This window comes from Leucopleurus acutus (genome assembly GCF_964270905.1).
Source record: "Leucopleurus acutus genome assembly, chromosome: 11".
Lineage (NCBI taxonomy): Eukaryota > Metazoa > Chordata > Mammalia > Artiodactyla > Delphinidae > Leucopleurus > Leucopleurus acutus.
This window is the reverse complement of record NC_139152.1, coordinates 91,744,216-91,764,960: the sequence shown is the minus strand read 5'-3', so window position 1 is coordinate 91,764,960 and position 20,745 is coordinate 91,744,216. Positions and strand designations below refer to the sequence as shown.

Sequence of the window (20,745 nt, the reverse complement as noted above, 5' to 3'; positions counted from 1 at the left end):
ATCTACTTTTGGATATTTATCTGAAGAAAACACACACTAACGCAAAAACGTATCTGCACTCCCATTTTCATTGCAGCATTATCTACAATAGCCAAGGTACGGAAACAACCTAGTGTCCATCAGTAGATGGAAAGATAAAGAAAATGTGGTGCATGTACACAACAGAATATGATTCAGCCTTAAAAAAAAAAATAAGGAAATCCTGCAATTTGTGCCATGGATGGACCCTGAGGGCGTTGTATTAGGCACACTAAGCAGGACGCAGAAAGAGCAGTACTGCATGATCTCACTTATAATGTGGAATCTAAAACAACAACAACAAAGCCAAGCTCAGAAATAGAGAACAGGTTGACGGTTGCCAGAATCGGGAAGAGGAGGGGGCCGGAAGGTACAACACACAAGGGAAGGGGTTTAAAGGTACAAACTTCCAGGTATAAGATGTGCCATGGAGATGTAATGTACAGCACGGGGACTATTAGTTAATAATATATACTGGGTATTTGAAAGTTGCCAAGAGAATAGATCTTAAAAGATCTCATGACAACAACAAAACAGTGTGTAACTATGTATGGTGGCAGATGCTAACTAGACCAAAAAAAGAAAGAAAGAAATGGCAAAATTAATTACGGCATATCAAAGAGAACAAACAAACTTGGGAGTTCCCTGTTGGCCTAGTGGTTAGGATTCCAGGCTTTCGCTGCTGTGGCCCGGGCTCAATCCCCGGTCAGGGAACTGATATGCTGCAAGCCGCGTGGCTAGCCAAAAAACAAAAAACCAAACTCAGGCCCAGAGAAGTCAGGAGCCTCACCCAAGGCCACACAGCTTGCAAGTGGCCCGCCAGGAGAGATCCAGTCTACTGAATTCCAGCACCCCTCTTACCTACTTTGCTCTAAGGCTCAGTGAGAATCCACCTCCCTGAATCCAAATGCCATCAGTCTCCCCACAATGCTGGTCCTTCCTGGACACTCACTACCAGTAGCTCTCTTCTCCTAAGCTCAACCCTGTGTCACCCCCATTTACAGATTAGGAAACTGAGGCATGGCAAGTTTCGGTGAATCCAGTCTGATGCAAACCCACGGCTGTCACCCACACACTGGCTGCTGGGGAACAGCTACGGACTTTCCCAAGCACCTCCGCACACTGGATCTTGCTGAACTCTCACCAGTGCTGGCGAGATGCGGGCTGGACCCTCCCCACCGAGCAGCTGCAGAACCTGAGCACAGAGGTGAATGCCCTGCCCAGGAGCCCAAGGGGCAGATGCAGGTCAGAAACCCAGGTCTGTCAGATTCCAAAGCCTGTCCTTGCCCCGCATGAGGGCAGGATGGGGGTGACAGGCCACCCAGTGCAGAAGCCCACAGACATCCAAACACAACACGGTTTTATTATTTCAATAAACTCCAAAAGCACCTTTCCTGGATCTGCACGCTGAGGCAGAAGCCAGACGCAGCGAGGCAGGGCAGCTGGGGTCCCTCTGTCCAGAGCGCGTGGGGGGCTCAAGGAAGTGGAGGTGGGGTGACAACAGCATTCCTGCGGCGGGAGGCGCAGCTCACTTGAGGCGGTAGAGGACCTTACGCTGCATGCGATGCTGGATCTCGCCCCGCCGCAGCATGAGCTGCAGGACCTTGTGGATGGCGTGCTCCGGGTATTTCTGCAGGACACGGGGTCGGATGAGGGGCGTGCCTCCCACGGAACCCCAGACACCCCTCCCTCCGGAAGCCCAGGTGTCCCGTGCTCATCGGGGACTCTCCAGCCTTCACATCCTACCTCTCTGCATCCTAAGACAAGCTCACACTTCCTGAGCGACTACCACGTGCCAGGCCCTGTTCTAAGTCTTCACATACTTGAACTCGTTCTATCCCATAACATCCTCACGCAGCTGGTACTGTGATCATCACCTTTATACAGAAGAGGAAACTGAGGCACGGAGAAGCTAAGTCACTCACTCCAAGTCACACAGCAATTAAGTAGTAGAGCTGAGACTTCAGCTGAGCCCACGTGACTCTAGAACCCAAGCTCCTGACGCCCCTAAACCCCTGTAAGCCTCCGTCTGCTCATCTCTCAAGCCGGCGTGGTATCACCTACTGCATAAAACCGCTCTGAGGATCAAGAGGAGATGACGCACATGAGGGGAGCAGAGCCCAGAACCTGGGATTGTCCCTGCGATTTCAAAGACGGTGACAAGTTGCGCACAGCTTCTAGAAGACCCATCCCTTCTCTATGGGGTCAAGAGCACTGTCCCCGGCGAGCTGGGTGGCTCATCCTCCTGGCTCTGCCCCTCCCTTTCCCCCACACACAAAGGCCAGGCAATGAGGCGAAGGGAGAGATGGAGGGCTGGGGAAGCCTGGCAGACTCCAGCAGGACCTCAGCCACCTCTCCTCTCCCCACAACGTGACAGAGAAAGTCACAAGGGGAGGCACACTGGGGACGGGCCCGGGCCGAGGAACAGCTGCCCCTTCCCCATCCTGGGCCTGTCTGCTGAGCAACAGGACGCAGTGTTAGGTGGCTGGGAACCAGGCCACAGGGAGCCCGCAGGACTCCCACCGGGACGCCGGGAAGGCCCACCTGCTTGGTGAAGTCCTGGACGATGCTGTGCTCCGACACCTGGGATCCAATGGCGAAGCGGCGCTTGAGCTGCTTCTCGATGCGGCTCAGCAGCTCCTGGTCCTCCTGGCTGGTGAAGCCCTCCACCCCTGTGGGTGTGAGGAGGGAGACCGGTGGGTGGGGACCACAGTCTGCCCACAGCGGGTAAGAGTGAGCCAGGCCCGGAAGAGAAAATGAGAGGAAGAGGAAGAGCGTGCCCGGGGACAACCAGGGCCTGACCGAGATGACTGACAGAGACCCAGGGTCGGGGATGGGGCTGACGTGTGGGAAGGATACTGCAAGCAGAGGGGACAGCAGGTGCAAAGGCCTGGAGGTGGGAAATATGCCCATCTCGATCAAAACCCGGTCAAGGGGCCAGGGACATGGCCAGAGTGGGGGCACATCCTGTGGGCCCTGGAGGCCACAGCACAGGTTTTTCTTTGATTCTGGTGAGCAGAACAGCCACTAGAGGGCTCTGAGGAGGGCCACGAGCTGACGACAGCACCTGGCCCCCAGGCAGCTGGATAGGCAGCAGCAGGAAGACTTCCTGGAGGAAATCTATCTCAGGGGAGGGGACCCAGCAGTGACCCAGAAGGGCGCGCAGGCTGCCCCGGAGACCACATCTGTGAGGCACCCCAGCAAGCAGGCTCGTAATTTCCAGCTATTGCCCCAGGATGGATCTCCCCTGCTGACCCAGGCCTGCAAAGGCCTTGGTGTTTCAGCTACAGAGAGGGTTGGGACCGTGGTGGGGGAGCCACTGAGAGGGACGTCAAGGCTCCAAGTTGAAATGAGTCTGCAAGGTAAACTCCTACCCAGCCTGCGAAGCCCAGCTCCAGTTTCGCTACCAGGAAGGCCCTCCAGGGCAGAGGCTGAGTCATCTTCACCGAGGGGACGGCGGGGCGATCAGACACCACCCACCTCCCTGGCTCCAGCCACACGGGCCCTTGAACATGCCGAGCCTGCTGCCCTTGGGGTCTTGCCACTCAGTCCTCGCTCTACGTGCCAGTCCCTGCTTCCTGCCACCTCCTCAGAGCCCACCCGGACCACCCGAGGATGGTCCCCAACATTCCTGACCTGCTGGGCTTCTCCCCTCCGTGCTCTTTACCCCCTGAGCTTGATCTGTTTGCCTCTTTGCTGCGTCTCCCCCGTGGAGAAGGGGGGCCTCACAAGGCGCGGACTTAGAGATCTGCTCACTCCTAGACTCCCAGCACCTAGAACAGCCCGGCAAATTCTAAGCACTAAGTACCTGCTGGGGAAGGAATGAATTCGTCCCAGGGGAGCCTGGCACAGAATCAGCGCTCCAGAGGTGCTCAGAGGCTGAGCCCGAAGCAGGCAGCAGGACTTAACGGCAGCCTGAACCCCGCTGGCCTCGGGGTCAAGAGACCTGCATTCTAGCTGGGCGAACGGTGACCTTGGGCACTGTGAAAAGGCCTCTTTGGGTGTCAGTTTTCCCATCTCTAAGAGGTGAAGGGCTAAGTGCCCAGCCTGGCTTCTGGGGGCAGCTGTAAGTGAAACGGAGGAAGAGCTCTGGAAGCACTCAAATGGTTACGGCTCAAAAACAGGGGTTCATGCAGACTTCCCTGGAGGTCCAGTGGTTAAGTCTCCATGTTTCCACTGCAGGGGGTACAGGTTCGATCCCTGGTCAGGGAAATTCCATATGCTGCGTGGTGCAGTCAAAAAAAAAAAACAAAACAGGTGCCAACTACCATTCTTCACGGATGATAAAACTGTGAATTATAATACTGAACTGGGTCAAAAGAATTGTGCTCCAGAGTCTGGAGAGAGGCTGTTCTTCCCATCTTGGGGGAAACTGGCTGGTGGGGGCTGGGGACAGGAGACGGGCTTATTCCCAGGAGGAAGCATGGAGAAGCAACGCAGAGAAGCAACAAGCACAGCAGGTGTCCAGCATGAGCCCTGCCCACGGAGCCCACAAGCCACCCGAGCCTGGGTCCCTGCGTCTGCTCACCTGACAGGGTGCCGGACAAGGCGGCATCCAGCGTGGACACCTGGAAGAGCCTCAGAGCCTCCTCCACATCCGCCTCCGTGGCGAAGGGCTGCAGCTTCATCTTGCTGAGGGCCTCAGCAATGCGCACGACGGCCTCCAGCTGCCTGTGTGGGAGCGACGGGACGCCAGGGCAGACTCAGCCCATCTTCTCTCCTCATCCCACCCTGACCTCCAGGAGGTGCCTGCCCCAGGCACTAAGAGTACAGGGGTGACTGCTGGCTGTCCCCGTGATCCATCTCCCTCAGTAACAGAACCCCGACTTCTATTCTAGCAAGTGGCGCCCACCTAAAAGACATTTCCCAGACTCTCTTGCGTCTAGATGTGTCTGTGTGACTAAGATGTGGCCAGTAAGCTGTAAGTCCAAATATTTTATGGGAACTTCAGGAAGTGTCCTTAAAAGATGGACCTTTCTTTTTCTTCCTCTCCAGCCACCTGGAATGTGGAGGTGATGGCTGGAGTTCCAGCAGCCATCCTGGACGATGAGGATAAGGGTGAACCTGAAGGAGCCCAGGTTGCTGATGACTGAGGAGCCATCACATAGGTAGGACTACCTACCCTCAAATGTTTTTACAGAAGAGAGAAATAAACTCCCAATTTACTTAAGCTACTTCACGTGGGTTTTCTATTACATACAGCCAAATCCACTTCTAACTAATCAGTGCTGGAAGCAAGATTCAAACGAGGTAGGTTCAAGCTCTTAGTCACTCTACTGCATAAACTCACAAGAGTGACAAGAACTAACAGCTGAGAAAACTGTGATCCAGAAAAGGAAAGCAATTTCCCTGCAGTCACACAGTGGGCTGGAGGCTAGGACCAGGTCTCCCTGGACCCCAGGTCCCAGCCTGGACCCTCCTTCACCCTCAGGCTTCCCAGCGATGAGGGAAGCTAGACCGAATTCAGAAGAAAGGGTTCCAGATTTTCTCAACAGTAAACAAAACAAGAGATACAGATGATCAGGGAGGCCACTGTTTTCACTCCCAAAGGAGTGCTCCCTGCTCCGCAGCCCTGACCATGGCCTGCACCACGTAGTCAGCAACAGCCCAGCCCCAGACTTGCTGGGCACATCGTGCCTTGTAAACCGAGGCATCTGCCCAGCCCGGCCCTGGCCTGCCCGCCTGCTCACCGCACGGTGATGGGGATGCTCGAGCGGCGGTCACTGTCCCTTTCGTGCTGACGGGCCCCGCTCCGCATGATGATGTACCGGTTCTTCAGCTTCTCTGCAGCCTCTGCCGACAGCCGAGGGCCGCACTTCCTGCAGGATGGGGAGTGGCTGCCATGAGGCCAGGAAGAAATCTTGGGGTACTCACCCCATCCCCGGCCCTCTGCTGGCTTGCAGACATATGCTTTCCAGGCCCACCAGACGGTGGCCTCTCAGCGGTCCTCCCCCCAACACATTCAGGGACAAGATGCACAATGACACCCACAAGAGGCTCCCAGAGACCGCTGTCCAGGGCAGGGAGCACGCCAGGCTGGGGGTGGGGGAGGGGAGCAGCAGGGGTGTCTGCTCAGGATCTACCCCCACCACCCCGCAGCCCCCCCCAGCCAACTGAACTGTCACTGATTTAAGGCAAGCCTTAGCTCACCTAATCCAACCCTCATGCTGCGGATGAGGTGAGCAAGGCCAGAGGGAGGGAGAAAACTCCCCATAAGCCACGTGGGACCTGGCGTCAAGGGAGGACTAGAATCTGGGGCTCTGAGACTCACACCCAAGGGCCCAAGCCTCTGAGGACAGGGCCATGAAGAGCTCAGGCATGACAAAGACCCAGGTACCAATGGGCACCGCACCACCCATCACCCAGGAGGAAGCGGTGAGTAGGGACCCACCTGAATGCAGCACTTCACTTCCCATTAGAAAGGCACTCAAAGATCCCTCCACCCTTGGGTTTTAGTTCCAATAAGAGACAGCTGAGGTGTGTGTCCAGAATCTTGGTACAGGGGCTAAAAGCACAGCCTTTGGAGCCAGGTACCTGGGTTCAAGTCTTGGCTCCACTACCTCCTGTCTGTGACCCTGGACAAGTTACTTAAGCTTTCTCTGCCTCAGCTTCCCCATCTGTAAAATGGAATAATACACCAACCTCATAGGTCTGGGAAGAGGGATGGTGTTCACTTATACATAAAACTCTCAGGATAACATCTGGCACAGACTAATTACTATGTGTATGACTATTGTCATTGTCATCTGTGAGAACGACAATATTTAAGGTTGCAGCTGCCATTTACTGAGTATTTACCTGGTGCAGGGCTGTGCCACTCACTCATCATTTTGTGTGATCCTTACAAAAACCCTAGGACACAACCACCCCGGGAAAGCGAGGCTCAACTGACTTGACCAAGGTCACACAGTGGGGGCAGGAGTTACCCAGAGCCCATGTCCACAAGCCTCCCTGCACACCAGAGTCAAGGGGGTCTTCAAGACCATCTAAATTCTTTTTATTTTTTTGGCCTCACCGTGCAGCATGCAATATCTTAGTTCCCCGACCAGGGATTGAACCCATGCCCCCTGCATCGGGAGCGTGGAGTCTTAACCACTGGACCGCCAGAGAAGTCCAGAGACAATCTAAATTCTCCACCTTCGCTTCGGAGATGGAGAAACTGAGGCCAAGAGCCACTGAGCAACTGTGCGGGGTCAGGAAGGAGCAGAGCTAAAATCCTCAGGGCCTGATCTCAGGCATCCTGAATGGGGCCCTCTCCCACTCCAGGGGAGCCGGGCAGCCCCACCCCTGCGGGGCCTGCATCCAGGACTCACGCGCGGCAGTAGGCGATGAACTTCTTTAGCTTGGTCAGGTCGATCTCGCCCTCCACGGCCTGGGTCTGTGTCAGCGCGCTCACGTGCAGAGTGATGACGTGTTTGGCCAGCATCTGGGAGGCAGAGGGGACACGGGGTCAGCCCACAAGCCTTCCCAAGCCAGGTCCCAACACAGAGGTGGAGCAGGCAGGGAGGGAAGAGCTGCCAGGGCTAGAAGTGGTGGAGAGGAGGAGGCCCTCGCTTTTCCTGCGGGTTGTCAGCTGGTAAGACGACATCCCAGAGCTGCCAGGCCCCTCTCTGCCACCACGAGGTGCAGCTGCCTGAGAACAAGCCTCCACTAAGGGAGGCCAGGCCGAGAGGCAGAGACAGCGGCGCCCAGACGACCCAGAGACCTGACCCAGCCGAGCCTCGCACCTCCAGGCTTGTCCATTACATAAGCGCTGGAGTTCGTTTCAGAAGCTGACTGACCAAAACTGGGGTTCTAGTACTTGCATCCAAAGGCCAACCCCCTCATTTCACACAGAAGGGACCGACACCCAGGGAATGACTGACCCCAAATCTCACGGCACCTCGAGCACAGGAGAGGTAGGACCCGGGACGCCCAGTGCAGCGCTCCTGGAATCCACAACCCCGCCTCCTTGGTGGCCCACTCACGGGCCGATCTGGGGGCCAAGACTTCGGGTCAAGCCCCTTGTCTGCCCACCCTCGCCCCCCAACCCCTAGAACCGTGGGCCTGGCTGGAGTCCAGCCCCCCACGCACCATATCCCTCTCCTCGTTGTGCTCGTCCTTGACGATGAAGATCATGTCGAAACGGGACAGGATGGTGGGCATGAAGTCGATGTTGTCCTCCCCCTTCGTCTCGTCCCAGCGGCCAAACACTGAGTTGGCAGCAGCCAGGACTGAGCAGCGGGAGTTGAGGGTGGTGGTGATGCCGGCCTGACAGGGAAGCGTGGGGGGAAGCAGAGGACAGGGAGATGGGAACGCGGGGTCACAACCCTCTCAGGTGCGCACACCCATGCCTGCACGCACACACGCACACACACAGGATTCCAGGACCACTGCTGCGGCCAACAGAGGTCGGGCCGCTCAGGGCAGCCTGAGGACGGGGCCAGAACCCGGCCCCTCCCAGCACCCCGGAACAGCTCTGCCGGGCTGGACCAGGGAGGATGCTCACCTTGGCGATGGAGATGGTCTGCTGTTCCATGGCCTCGTGGATGGCCACGCGGTCGTCTTCTCGCATCTGTGTAGGAGATAGAAACGTCCACCAGACCCAGGTGAGGGGCCGGGGCACGGTGGCAGCAGGAAACCCTACAGGAGCTACCATTCCCAAGTCCCGACCCTGTGCCAGGCCGATGGCAGGAACCGGGTCACCTCTAGTCACGGAGACAGTGTGTGGGCTTGGCTCTCCTCTCCCCACTCTCAGGTGCGGAAACTGAGGCTTGGAGAGGTGCAGCTACTTCCCGATAGTACCGGGAGGTCTCCACATCACAGGTGGTTTCTGCCGTCCAAGCACAGAAGGCCACACCCCCAGCCCGCGGCCAGCAGGCACCACCACCACTGAGCCACCACCACACCCTGCCAGGCTCACCTTGTCAAACTCATCGATACAGACGACCCCACCATCGGCCAGGACCATGGCTCCCCCCTCCATGATGAAGTTCCGGGACGAGGGGTCCCTCATCACCGAGGCTGTCAGGCCAGCCGCGCTGCTGCCTTTCCCGGACGTGTACACCTGGGGGAGGGAGGCGGGAGGGTCAGGGCCCATCATGGCTCCATGCTGACCCAGTAAGTCAAGGGGCCCCAGGAGCTAGGGCTCAACCAAGGTCACACATCACAGCTGGCTGCAGAGCACAGACAATCTCAGTGTTCCTCCTCTGATGGGGGGACCACCCCAGCCCCAGCCTGGCGGCTCTCCCACAGGGGAGCGTTCACATCCATCACTCACCTGAACCCCAAGACTGTCCCATGAAGCAGCCCCTGGGGGCCCAGCTCACGGAGGAGCAAACTGAGGCCGAGAGGAGAGCAGTGACACTGTTCCAGGGGGCCTCGGGGCTGGGTCGACTCCTGACTCCCAGGAAAGGCATCCCCACCCTGAGTCCCTTGTCATCTATTGCTATCGATGTTAAGACTTAGCGGATGGATAAACTGAGACTCAGAGAGATTGGGTGACTTGCTCAAGGCCCACAGCCAATTACCAGCCAGGCTGAGACCAAACAAACCCCATCGAGTCCAGCACTCCGCCTGCTGCCCCAAACCTACACATGCTGTCAGCCCCCTTCCTCCTCTATCCTCTGCGGCCCCGCCCGCAGCCTTCCTCTCCGCAGCGCAGCTAAGGCGGACAGAGGTCACCCTGGGCACTCACCCCGATGGGAGAGCACTTCTCCACAAACTTTAGCAGCTGGGACTTGGCCGTCCCCGGGTCCCCCAGCATCAGCAGGTTGATGTCTCCTCGGCGAGTGAGGCCGTCGGGGAGCCTGGGGGAAGGTGGGCAGGCGGGCCAGGTGAGCAAGGCGAGAAACCCAGGGCTGGGTGGTCACAGTGGTCTGGCTGGCGGCCCCCGACCTGTCATGAGCCTCAGAGCAGGCGGGGAGGCAGGGGCTCTGGCCTGAGAGCCACGTTCATAGCGAGCTGTGTCCCCTAGCCTCATCCGTGGTAACTTGCTTCCAAGGGAGGGGAGGTTCAGAGGAAACGGCACTTAGAGCTGGGCTTGGGCACACACAGTCAGCATCTGATAAACACCCCCCAACCCAGCTGGAAAGAAGGAAAGAGAGGGAGCCACCAGCGGGCCGCACGCGGTACTGTGGAGGGGACACCGCGAGGGCAGGCTCCTGGCCCCAGCGCACGTGCCTGTGAGCAAGTCCCTTTAGCTCTCTATGCCTCCACTTCCTCGTCTGTGAAATGGGCTCGATCGTAGCTTTCTCACAGGGCTAATCTGGGGACTGACTGGGTTGGAAACACATAAAAGCACTCAGAAGAATGTCTGGCACGTGGTGAGAACTCAGTAACTGGTAGCTGCTAATATTATTACTTCCTCTACCTCTACTATTTTATTTTAAAAGGACGGGACGTCCCCTGAGTAAGAGGCTTTCACCCGTCTTATTCATGTGGAGACTTGGGTTCAGAGAAGTGGTGTCTCTTGCCCAAGGTCGCAAGGTAAATAAGCAGCCCTGAGAGATGTCACCCCGGTCTCAGACTCCAAGCCCGAGCTCTCCCCGGCACTGGCCAGGCCCCTCACACCGCCAAGGCCCCGGCCTAGCCAGGGCCGGGCAACTGCTCTGGAGGAAGGGTGTGGGCCAGCCCCCAGCCGGCTGGCAGCCAGCCTGGGAGGCGGGGAGGGTGCCTGAGAGGGGCAGGCGGGGCTGAGGGTCCTGGGCAAATAAATGAAAAGGGCATTCATGTCCTGACCACCTGGCAGCTGCCCTCCTGCGGGCAAGTCACTAATTCCCCTCCCCGGGGCCTGGATACCCACCTCTTTCGGGAACCCCCGAAGAGCAGGCAGGCAATGGCCTTCTTCATGTCTGTGCCCCCAAAGATGGAGGGGGCGATGCTCTTGGAGACGACCTCGTAGACGCTGGGGAGGGCGGCCAGGCGCCGGAACTCCTCCTCCTCCTGCGGGGTCACGGCCCCAGCAAAGCTGCGGCCTGGGCGGGCAGAGCAGGGGCCTGCGTGAGCGCCCCGAGGGAGAACGTGCTGCCTACAGCCCACCGCCCTGGGCCGGCCCAGGGCCTCCCAGAGCAGGGCCCTCAGAGCCAGGCAGCACAAGCGTCAGTCTGAGCAAAGACAGAACCCCAGGTCTCCGCACCAGGCGTGGGCCTGTGTGTTCCAGGGTCCAGCGAGCAAGCGGAAGAGTGTGGAGGGCGGGGGGGTGACCTGAAGAGGGCCAGGTGAAAGGGCCCTCAGGGACATCTTCCATCTTGCCGACGGGGGTGACACGGCGTCTCTGGTGAGAACAGCACCGCTCACCCGGCTGCCGTGCGGGACAGAGCGCAGGGGCAAAGGTGGACACGGGGAGACCAGGACGAGGCCCACCGACAGCCCAGGGGAGGGACGACGGGGGTTCAGCCCAAAGCACACTCACTGGAGCCATCTGTGTCCACCTGGATGCCCAGGACCCGAATGTAGGCGCTCCGGATGCCCACGCCCACCCTGTCGCGGCCCCTGCTGGTGGTCAGGCCAAACTTCTTGATGGAGTAGATGCCCATGATGGTGACCCTGTTCCCAGGGACGACCTTGTCACACAGGTACCTGAGAAGAGGATGGGGAGGAAGAAAGTGAGAGGCTGGTGGGGGCAGGGAGCCCCTGGCTCCCCCGACCCCGTCACACTCGCCGTCCATCCACCTCGCCATCTCTACACAAGGCCCCAGCACCGTGGGCTCCAGCCCCCGCACCGCCCAGGGCCCTCTCCCTCTCACCACAACCCAGCCCATGCTTGGACGGCCCAGCTGCTGGAAGGAAGACAGGCCTTGGCCTGACCTCTCCACGGGCCTCAGGAGCTCATCCATTATGCTGGTTGGAGTTGGGGGGCACCCACCCCAGCCCCTCAGGTGCCCCGCCTCCATCTCATCTGCTGTCAGACGCACTGCAGGACCCCCCCCTCGGCCATCTCGGGGGAAGCCCCCCTCCTCACGCCCTCCCAGCCTCCCTGCAAGGGCCGCGCGCCGCTACTGCCTCTTTCACGGCTCCACGAGCTCAGCCAAGTCATTCTGCCTCTGGATTTTAATTTCCTCTTTAAAAAAAAAAAGGTGTTGAGGGACTTTCCTGGTGCTCCGGTGGTTAAGAATCCGCCTTCCAACGCAGGGGACACGGGTTCGATCCCTGGTCGGGGAACTAAGATCCCACGTGCCGCGGGGCAACTAAGCCTGCGCGCCACAACCAGACAGAAGCCTGAGCGCCGCAACAAAAGATACCACATGTCACAACAAAGATCCCGCGTTGCCGCAACTGAGACCCAGCACAGCTAAATAAGTAAATAAATACTTTAAAATATATATATGTGTGTGTGTGTATATATATATATATATATATGTAGAGAAGAAAAGAGAGAGAAACAGGAAGTCTCTGAGCCCCTCCAGCCTGTGCAGCACAGAAAGGACACTGGGGCGTGTATCCGTACTCTGCTGCTTAGAAGCTGTGTCACCTCTCTGAGCCTGGGAGGGGATGATAAAGTGATCTGACCTGCTGGGTTACTGTGGGATCAAGTGAGGTACGAGGCCCAAAAGTGCTTTATCCACTAGAGTCATATCCTCTAAAGGACCCTCACTGTCTTTGTTAACGTTCTATGACTCCCCTCTTCCCAGACCCCACTTCCTGAGCTTTGAATAATCTAATCATAGACCATTTGAATAATCTAATAAATACCGAATATTTAATCTGTATTAAGGAATTGTGCTAGAGACACAGTGTAGAGAACAAATGTATGGACACCAAGTGGGGGAAAAGGGGGGTGGGATGAATTGGGAGATTGGGATTGACATATACACACTAATATGTATAAAACAGGTAACGAATGAGAACCTGCTGTACAGCACAGGGAACTCCACTTCTCTACACAGTAGAAACTAACACAACATTGTAAAACAACTATATCTCGACCAAAAAAAAAAAAAAAGAAAGAAAAAGGAACCGTGCTACACACTCAACATGCATTTTCCAATTTAAATCTCCCAGCAGCCTGATGAGGTTAAGGCCTGTCACTGTCCCCGTTCTCCTGGTAAGGAGCCCATGTAACTTGCCCAAGAGCCTGACCTCTACACCTTCCACAGCCACTAAGGAAGCTAATGACCTACGGAGCCCCTCCTCCGAGAAACGTGCAGCACAGACCATCTGCACGTGATGTCGGGGTGCAGGAGCCCAGCTGAAGAAGCCCAGTCCACAACTCCACACCTTCCTCCCAGGTCACCAGGAGGGGACCGGGCTGGCCCAGTACCCTCTCCCCCTTTCCAATCACCCAGCAACATCCAAGGAAGAATCTTAACAGAAAGCCTGGGGTGGGCGTCAGGCTGGAAAGAGGCTCCCCCAGCTACTGGCTGTCCAGCTCTGGGCCTCCCAGTTCTAAGAGGGCTGCGGAGACTCTGCAGGAAGAACGCGGGCTGGCAGCCCAGCCCCTCCACTCACTGAGCCGGTCACACATCCTCGTCTGCAAAGAGGGGTGGACCCGCCCCTGCAGATTATGGGGAGACGAGATGAGAGGGAGCATGGGGGCGGCACCAGGCACGGAGCAAGTGTCCTGTAACCAGCCACCCTCCCCCGCACCCCACTGCGCTCAGCCAGCCACTCGCGGCACCCAACTCAGGGGCACGGCCAGGGAGCCCGCTCACCTGTCGCAGTAGAGCTGCATGTGTCTGGGCATCTCGCCGTGGGGCACCGCATCCGGCAGCTCCTGCAGCTTCAGGGTCTGGAAGTCCACGCACTTGCACTTGTCCGGCATGATGAAGTATGGATCCAGCGGGCACTTGGGGCGCCCGGCCTGATCCCTGTCGGTGGGGAGGAGAAGGGTCACCAGAGCTGCCCCCAGAGCCCCAAGGCCAGCAACAAGCTAGGGGTCTCCGGGACCCTGGGAGAAGGCCCTAAAGGAGGGCAGCTCAGCGGGGGATACCCACAGGGCTAGGAGTGGGGAGACCTGCACACAAACGGTATTCAAAGCCCGAGACAGGCAAGGCGGTTAAGTATAGAGAAAAGAAAGGTGGCTGAGGCCTGAGGTCAGGAAGCTGAGGGGAACCAGCAGCCAGAGAGGCTAGGGGCCCTTGCGATCAGGGGTCAGCAATGGTTTTCTGTAAGGAGCCAGAGACAAACATTTTCAGTTTTGTGGGCCACGAGGCCACACACTCTGCCTCCGAAGCGCAAATGCAGCCACAGGCAACGTGTAAACGAAGGAGCCTGGCATGTTCCTGGGCCTTCCCTCCAGACCTGCCCCAGCGAGCCAAGGTTTGCTGTAGAAGACTCCCGGTGGACTCCCAACCCTGGCTCCCGGCACAGGTTGTCTGGGCGCCCTGGAGGGACAGAACTCACCACTGCAGAGGGACGCCACCGCCCCAGGGCATCAGGTCTGCCCCAGGCCCACAGGGCACACCACTGCCCCAGCCCCTCCCTGCTGCAGGTGGTGCAGGCCGGGTCCTCCTCCTTCACATCTCCGCTGAGATGTCACCCTGTCACCCCCACCGTGCCACAGGGCCATGCAGAGCCCACTCACGTGTTGCACTTCCTGGGCAGGGCATAGCCCTCCAGGCCGGGGCGCATGGCGACGTTGGTGAGGGTGTTGCGGCAGCTGCGGCACTGGACGGAGATGCGGGTGGCCTTAGCACGGACCCCAGAAGCGGCAATGATGATGCCGGGGATCTTCACCAGGTGTGACATCGTGTCCGACTGCAACAGAGCCACGGGGAGGGTGACTGGTTAAAGGGAGCCGGGAACACCTGAGATCACGTAAGAGAATCTTTTTCTAATGTGTACTGAAGTATTCAGGGATACAGGACCATGTCTGTAACTTACTTTAAAATACTTTAGCAGGGGGCTTCTCTGGTGGCGCAGTGGTTAGGAATCCGCCTGCCAACGCAGGGGATGCGGGTTTGAGCTCTGGTCCGGGAAGATCCCACATGCCGTGGAGCAACTAAGTCCTGTGGCGCCACAACTACTGAAGCCCACGTGCCACAACTACTGAGCCCACGTGCCACAACTACTGAAGCCCACGCGCCTAGAGCCCATGCTCTGCAACAAGCAGCCCGCGCACGGCAACGAGTAGCAGCCCCCGCTCACCACAACTAGAGAAAGCCCGCACACAGTGACGAAGACCCAGCACAGCCAAACATAAATAAGTACATAAATAAATTTATTTAAAAAATAAATAAAATAAAATACTTTAGCAGAAAAAAGAAAAAAGCAAATAAGGCAAAATGTTAACAGCCATTAAATCCAAGCAAAGGTAGATGGGGTTCATTACACTATTCTCACTACTTTTGTCTGTGTGATATTTTTTTTATAATAAAAAGCAAAAAATAAGAAAAGCTCCTTTCAACATCATCTCTTCTTCCCCCTCCCAGAAGCTTTTCTGGGACAGACAGGCAGGCTACAGGTTCGTGCTGAGGCCCTTCAAAGCCCAGAAGGTGGGGAGGGGAGGGGAAAGGTTCGGGAAGGAGGCTGCCCCCCCAAGAAGTGAGACCAGAGGCATGTGTTGCTGCCACGGCCCGGGGACCCCAGACGGGCTGAACCACCCCCCCGCCCCCCGCAGAGCTTGTCTTCTGGAAAACTATCTACAAGCTGCAGGAAGCCTAGCCCTCCAGGACCCCAGGGTTGGAAAAGACTGAGGCTGCCTCAGCCCATAAGCCACCCCGACAAGCGATCCTTCTAGAGAGGACCCCTCCTCTACCACTGGACACCCGTCACCCGAGGCAGGCCAGTCACTGGGTTTTCCAGTGGGTCTGAGAATAGGAAGCTTGTCCCATGTGGTGCTGAGCTTTGCTTCTCTGAGGAAACAGCTGCCTCGCAAAACAAGTCCAATACCGCCTCCGCAGACAGGCAAATGCGTGATGCTTGGGTGAGTTCCACACACGGTCCCAGGTCCCCTCCCCGGTGCTGGGCACACAGACGAAGCCAACACGCTCCACAGCCTCGAGAGCCCACAGCCCAGCCCTGCTTCTGGAACAGAACTGCCATTGTGCTAATCAAGGAGGATTTGGCAGGGACCCCAGCCAAGCTGCAGGACACGGGGATTCCAGCAAAGACCAGGGCGTGGCCTTCTGGTAACACAGAGGTGACACTACCTGGGCCCACAGTTCAAAGGCACAGCTACACGCATCCTTTCATTTGCTTCTCACGACAGCCTCGTGACAGAAGAACCAACGTCAGGCTCTCACTTCCTCCTCAGGAAGCTCTCCTGTCCCACCCCTGCCTGTTGTATCAATTCTTTCACACGGCAGCCCAAGGGAACCTTTGAAGATAGAATCGGCCCGTCCTCCTACCTAACCTTCAACTCAAGCTGCTTTCCACAGCAGCCAAGGCCCTGGCCATCTGGCCTCTCTACCCACTCCCTCCCTTCCTCTCCTCCCACCCTCACTCCCTGAGGTCCAGCCACACTGGCTTCTTTCTGTCCCTTGAAACCTGCTGCTGTCCCCACCCCAGTACCTTCGCACCTGCTTCTCCAGGAGCCTGGAACGCTCCTCCCTCAGGCTGTCACAGGGCTGCGTATCCCTCAGGTTTTCGCGCCAACATCACTTCCTCAGAGGGGCCTTCTCCGACCACCTCCCGGACCCCTGGCCACTGTCACATTGCCTGTTTCCTTTGCTTCATGACTCGTATCACAGACCTGAAATCAGCTCACTGCTCCTTGTCTGCTTCTCCCACTGTAAGCTCCATGGAACCAAGTCCTGTCTGTCTACAGTGAGGGTCGGTCCCCTAGCACCCGGCGAGGGGCAGTCACTCGATAAGCGCTCGTTGAATAAAACCAAAAAAGACTGGATGGCAGACTGGCTCTGCCAAACTCTCCCTCGGCCTCATCACTCTCCAGCCATGCTGGCTGTCCTTCCCTCGGCCTGGCACACACCCTGCCCCCCTTGCCTCGCAGGCTTTGTACCAGCTGTGCCCTCCCTGCCCCCCCGAACATTCTCTCCCAGCTGTTTGCGTGCTGCCTGTTCTCACCCTCAGATCTCCACTCAGACGTGCCCTCCTCAAAGCAGCCTTCTTGATGTTTTCCAGAGGGGCCCCCACGTTTTCTCATCACCCTCCTGGTTTCTCCCATTGCTCTTACGGTCATCTACAGTGACCATGGGTGATGTTCACCGGCTTATCCAGTCTCCCCGGGGACAGCAGCTTGTCCTGAGTTCACCACTGTTTCTCCAGGACCCAACTCACGCCTTGCCCACAGGAAGAACTCAGCAAACATTTGCCCAATGAGCTAAGTTTTCAGGGGCGCAAAGAGGCTCAGAAAGGTCGAGTGAGTTGCTCAGGGTCACACAGCTGGCACCCAGGTCTCTCTCCAAAGCCCCTCCTCACATGCAGCCGCCACCGCCACCCTTCAACTGGCCTGAGTGGACCCACCTTCAGGCTACGGATGCTGGACGGGCTGGCATCCGACTTGAGCATGACTTGGATGTCCTGGAGCACCTCGTCGCCAGCAGGCCGGGGCCGGGTCACCTCATCGGCCACCTCCTTGGCAGCCTCCTCCAGCTGGAGAGGAGGAGGGGGGCAGGCTGTGAGTGACCAGAGCAGGGCCAGCCCTGGGGGTTCGGGGCGGGGGGCGGGGAGGTCCCACTCACCAGCTGCAAATGCTCAGCCGGCTGCTTGTACAAGTAGTCGGCCAGGTCCTCGTCGAAGCTGGCAAGGTCCTCCATCTCCACCTCGATCCAGTACTCCCCCAGGTTATAATGTCGCTTGAGTTCATCCCTGGGGTGGGGGTGGGGAAGGAGAAGAGGAGACAACGCTGGCTGAGGTGCGCCCACACCCTGAGTCTCCCACACCACTTGCCCCGCCACCCCGCTTCCCAAACACATCTAGTTCCAGGCGGTTCTGTTATTTAACCCTGCAGAGGTCCCCCCACTGCTGAAAGGCATCCTCCAGAGAAAGCTCCACGGAAGGGGTCCAAGCAGTAATCAAAGGGCAGTTCAGCGCTCACAGACAGGGTTCTGTGCACAGGTGTCTGGAGGACTCTCACTGCAAACCAGTCCTTTCAGTGGACTCCTCGGAGCCTTTAATCCTCTCTCAGATACTAACAAGGCACACGGCTAGAACCTGGAGATTGAAGGCAGCAGAGACCATGCCTGTCTTGTCAACCACCAGAATCTTTTCACAGAGCATCCTATGGGACTATTATCCCAAAAACACATTCGGGGGCCACTGACCTCCTCGGCCTCACCCCTGTCTACCTCATGTCCGGAGCCGCATATAACAGCCAGCCTGGCCCCGAGAGCCCCTTGCTGTAACACGCCACCCCATACCCTGCCCCTGCGTGCAACTGCTCCTATCTGAAATGCCTTCCATGCTTGACACTCTCCTCTCAGCTCAAGGTCACCTCGGCTCCCCTGGAAGCCTCCCTAACTCCCCTTGTACATTCCTCCTTTGCGGTAATTATCACTTTGTAATTTATTTGTAGCTCCCTATGCCTCATTCCCACTGACTTAGAAGCTCCTTGAGAGCAAGTAGTATGAATCTTTTCATCTTTGCATCTCAGAGTCCAGCACATAGATGGTCACTGTCGGCTGATGCATGAATAAATGGAGGCAGGAGTGGCTGTGCCGTTTTACTGATGAAGAAACTGAGGCCCAGAGAGACCGTCACTTGGAAGTCACTCAGTTAATAATCAATCAGGCCCGAGCCTGGACCTGCAAACTCACGTTCTCTGCATTTTAACAGCCTATGAGAATCTGGTGCGACGGCACCAATGTACAATGACTAGGAACAGGGGCCTTGCCCAGCTCATTCAGTGCTGCAGCCCAGCACCTGGAACAGTGCCTGGCATGCAGCAGGTGCTCAGTCAATAGGAGGTGACTGAGTGGAATGAAGAATGAATGAATGAGTGAAGTAAAACATAACTACCATCTTCACCTTTTGCACCCACTGAGAACTTGGTTTACACGATATCGCAGACATTACACGAAAGGACAGTAACAAATAAATGAACAGGAACAAATCCTGGACGAAGAACCCAGGTGAGTCACTCAATCGTTAACTTTAGATGTGAAACGTACAAAACCATACGCCACGGGGGTGCGGGGCCCAAGTGAGTGGACGAAACACCGCTGGGACCGCACCTCCCCTCCTGCACCGCTCCGGCCCGCACCTGTACTTGAAGGTGAAGCCCGTGCGGTCCGTGCCCACTCGGTACTGCCGCAGGAACTCCTTGAAGCGCCTCTGCAGCTGCGACTTGCGGGCCTGCCCCTCATCGGCCGCGTTGTCGCCCCCGAAGCTGTCGCTGTAGAAAATGCCGGGGTCGTCGAAGCCCGACATGACTGCACCTGACGCGGGGACAAGGAGCTGGAGCAGATTCGTGGGGGGGGGGTTATGAGGCCGCGCGGCGTCCCCTCCGACACCTGGGTCCTAGGCTGCGAATGCGGGACGGGCGTGAGCCCGGTACCGCCTCCCGGACCCCTACCCCAGTTCTCCCAGGAGAAACCCCTGCCCAGACCTACTGCGCCCCAAATGCAGATGCCTGTCGAACCCTGGGCCCGGCTCCGCGGTGCCCACTCCCCAGCCCCAGTGGCCTCACCTCTCCCTTCCCGCGCTCCCTGGAACCAAAGAGACAAGAGCCCCGACAGTCCGCCGCCGCCTTTCGCGGGAAAAACCAGACGCAGCGTTTGGACACCGCGGCCGCTGCGCCCTCATTGGTTCGCCGGGACCCCGCGGCCAGCGATTGGACCGTGCTGCGCCCGCGAGTCCCGCCCCCCACGAGCGGGCCGCCGGAAAGGATTGGCGGCAGGGCGCATGACGTCAGGCCTCCTGGCCTCCTTCCGGGCTCCATTTTGTGTTCTGGACAATTTGGCGCGAAACTGACCCGGAAGTAGCGGCGGGGCGGGGCGCAAAGATGGCGGAGGGGCGGGCCGAGGGCCGGCGCGGGCGTGCGAGGGCTTTTCTGTGTACTCGTCTTAAACCTTTTTCAAAGTCTCTGGAGGAAACGACCCCTTTCAGAGTCCCTGAGAAGTACCCCTTGCCGGGTGTGAGGCTGCTTCCCCCTAGCGGCTGGAGGGGGCGCTGCCTGCTTGCGCTCCCAGCTCTCACCCTAAACACGCTTCCAAAAGTGGGGGATTAATCATCAAGAAGCCACCTCTGGTCTCGTTAGCGCCTCTAGGACGAAACTCAAACTTGGGACTCGAGGGATGTTTCCTTAGACCCGATTGGTGATTTTTTTTTTTTTTAGTTGTATAAGAGTTTTCATTATCTGGCAATGCTGAAAATTTGTGAAAATTCATGACCAGATTCCCAGCCTAACTTTAAAAACGGGAAGATCTGGCAAAACTTGACGGATTCTCAAGCGGCAATAAGCACTGCATAATCTCCCCTCCCTTCTTTTCCATTCTCACTGGCAACATGAACTATTTTTTCTAATGTTTATTATTTATTTGGTTGCACTGGGTCTTAGTTGCGGCAGCCTGGCTCCTTAGCTGCAGCACGTGGGCTCCTTAGTTGTGGCATGCAAACTCAGTTGCTGCATACGTGTGGGATCTAGTTCACTGACCAGGGATTGAATCCGGGCCCCCTGCACTGGGAGCGCAGAGTCTTAACCACTGTGCCACCAGGAAGTCCCACAACCTGAACTGTTGGAAAGAACTTTTTATTCCATAGGCTACATTGGCACATACTTACGGGGAGTGTTTAAAATATGAGTCTGTGTATAGGGTTTCAAAATTAGATCAAACGAATCTGAACCTTCAGGGAAGTCCCTCTGCATGGAGACATAGCGTTAACTCATTCTATTTAACAGTTCTTTTA

General features: G+C 57.3%; 1 protein-coding gene across 1 annotated transcript; it reads right to left on the bottom strand.

Annotated features, from left to right (window-relative positions):
• Nucleotides 1–1,420: 1,420 nt before the first annotated feature.
• MCM5 (minichromosome maintenance complex component 5) lies at nucleotides 1,421–19,589 on the bottom strand. The gene is made up of 17 exons (XM_082849599.1): nucleotides 19,526–19,589; nucleotides 19,100–19,274; nucleotides 17,580–17,706; nucleotides 17,362–17,490; nucleotides 14,522–14,694; nucleotides 13,650–13,805; nucleotides 11,411–11,577; nucleotides 10,802–10,973; nucleotides 9,695–9,806; nucleotides 8,921–9,064; nucleotides 8,507–8,572; nucleotides 8,092–8,268; nucleotides 7,332–7,444; nucleotides 5,709–5,837; nucleotides 4,547–4,689; nucleotides 2,563–2,690; nucleotides 1,421–1,648 (listed from the first exon to the last, which is right to left on the bottom strand). Exons 2-17 carry the CDS (start codon nucleotides 19,264–19,266, stop codon nucleotides 1,547–1,549), a joined length of 2,205 nt encoding a protein of 734 aa, XP_082705725.1. The 5' UTR covers nucleotides 19,267–19,274; nucleotides 19,526–19,589; the 3' UTR covers nucleotides 1,421–1,546.
• Between the last annotated feature and the right edge of the window lie 1,156 nt (nucleotides 19,590–20,745).

Bases quoted from the DNA above. Each gene is read 5' to 3' on its own strand.
- MCM5 (XM_082849599.1), bottom strand. From the start codon at position 19,266: ATGTCGGGCTTCGACGACCCCGGCATTTTCTACAGCGACAGCTTCGGG. The intron at 17,491-17,579 runs GTGAGTGGGACC...CCTCCTCTCCAG, and splicing joins CGGCTGAGCATTTGCAGCTG to CTGGAGGAGGCTGCCAAGGA. The intron at 4,690-5,708 runs GTGAGCAGGCGG...GCTCCCACACAG, and splicing joins AGCATCCCCATCACCGTGCG to GCAGCTGGAGGCCGTCGTGC.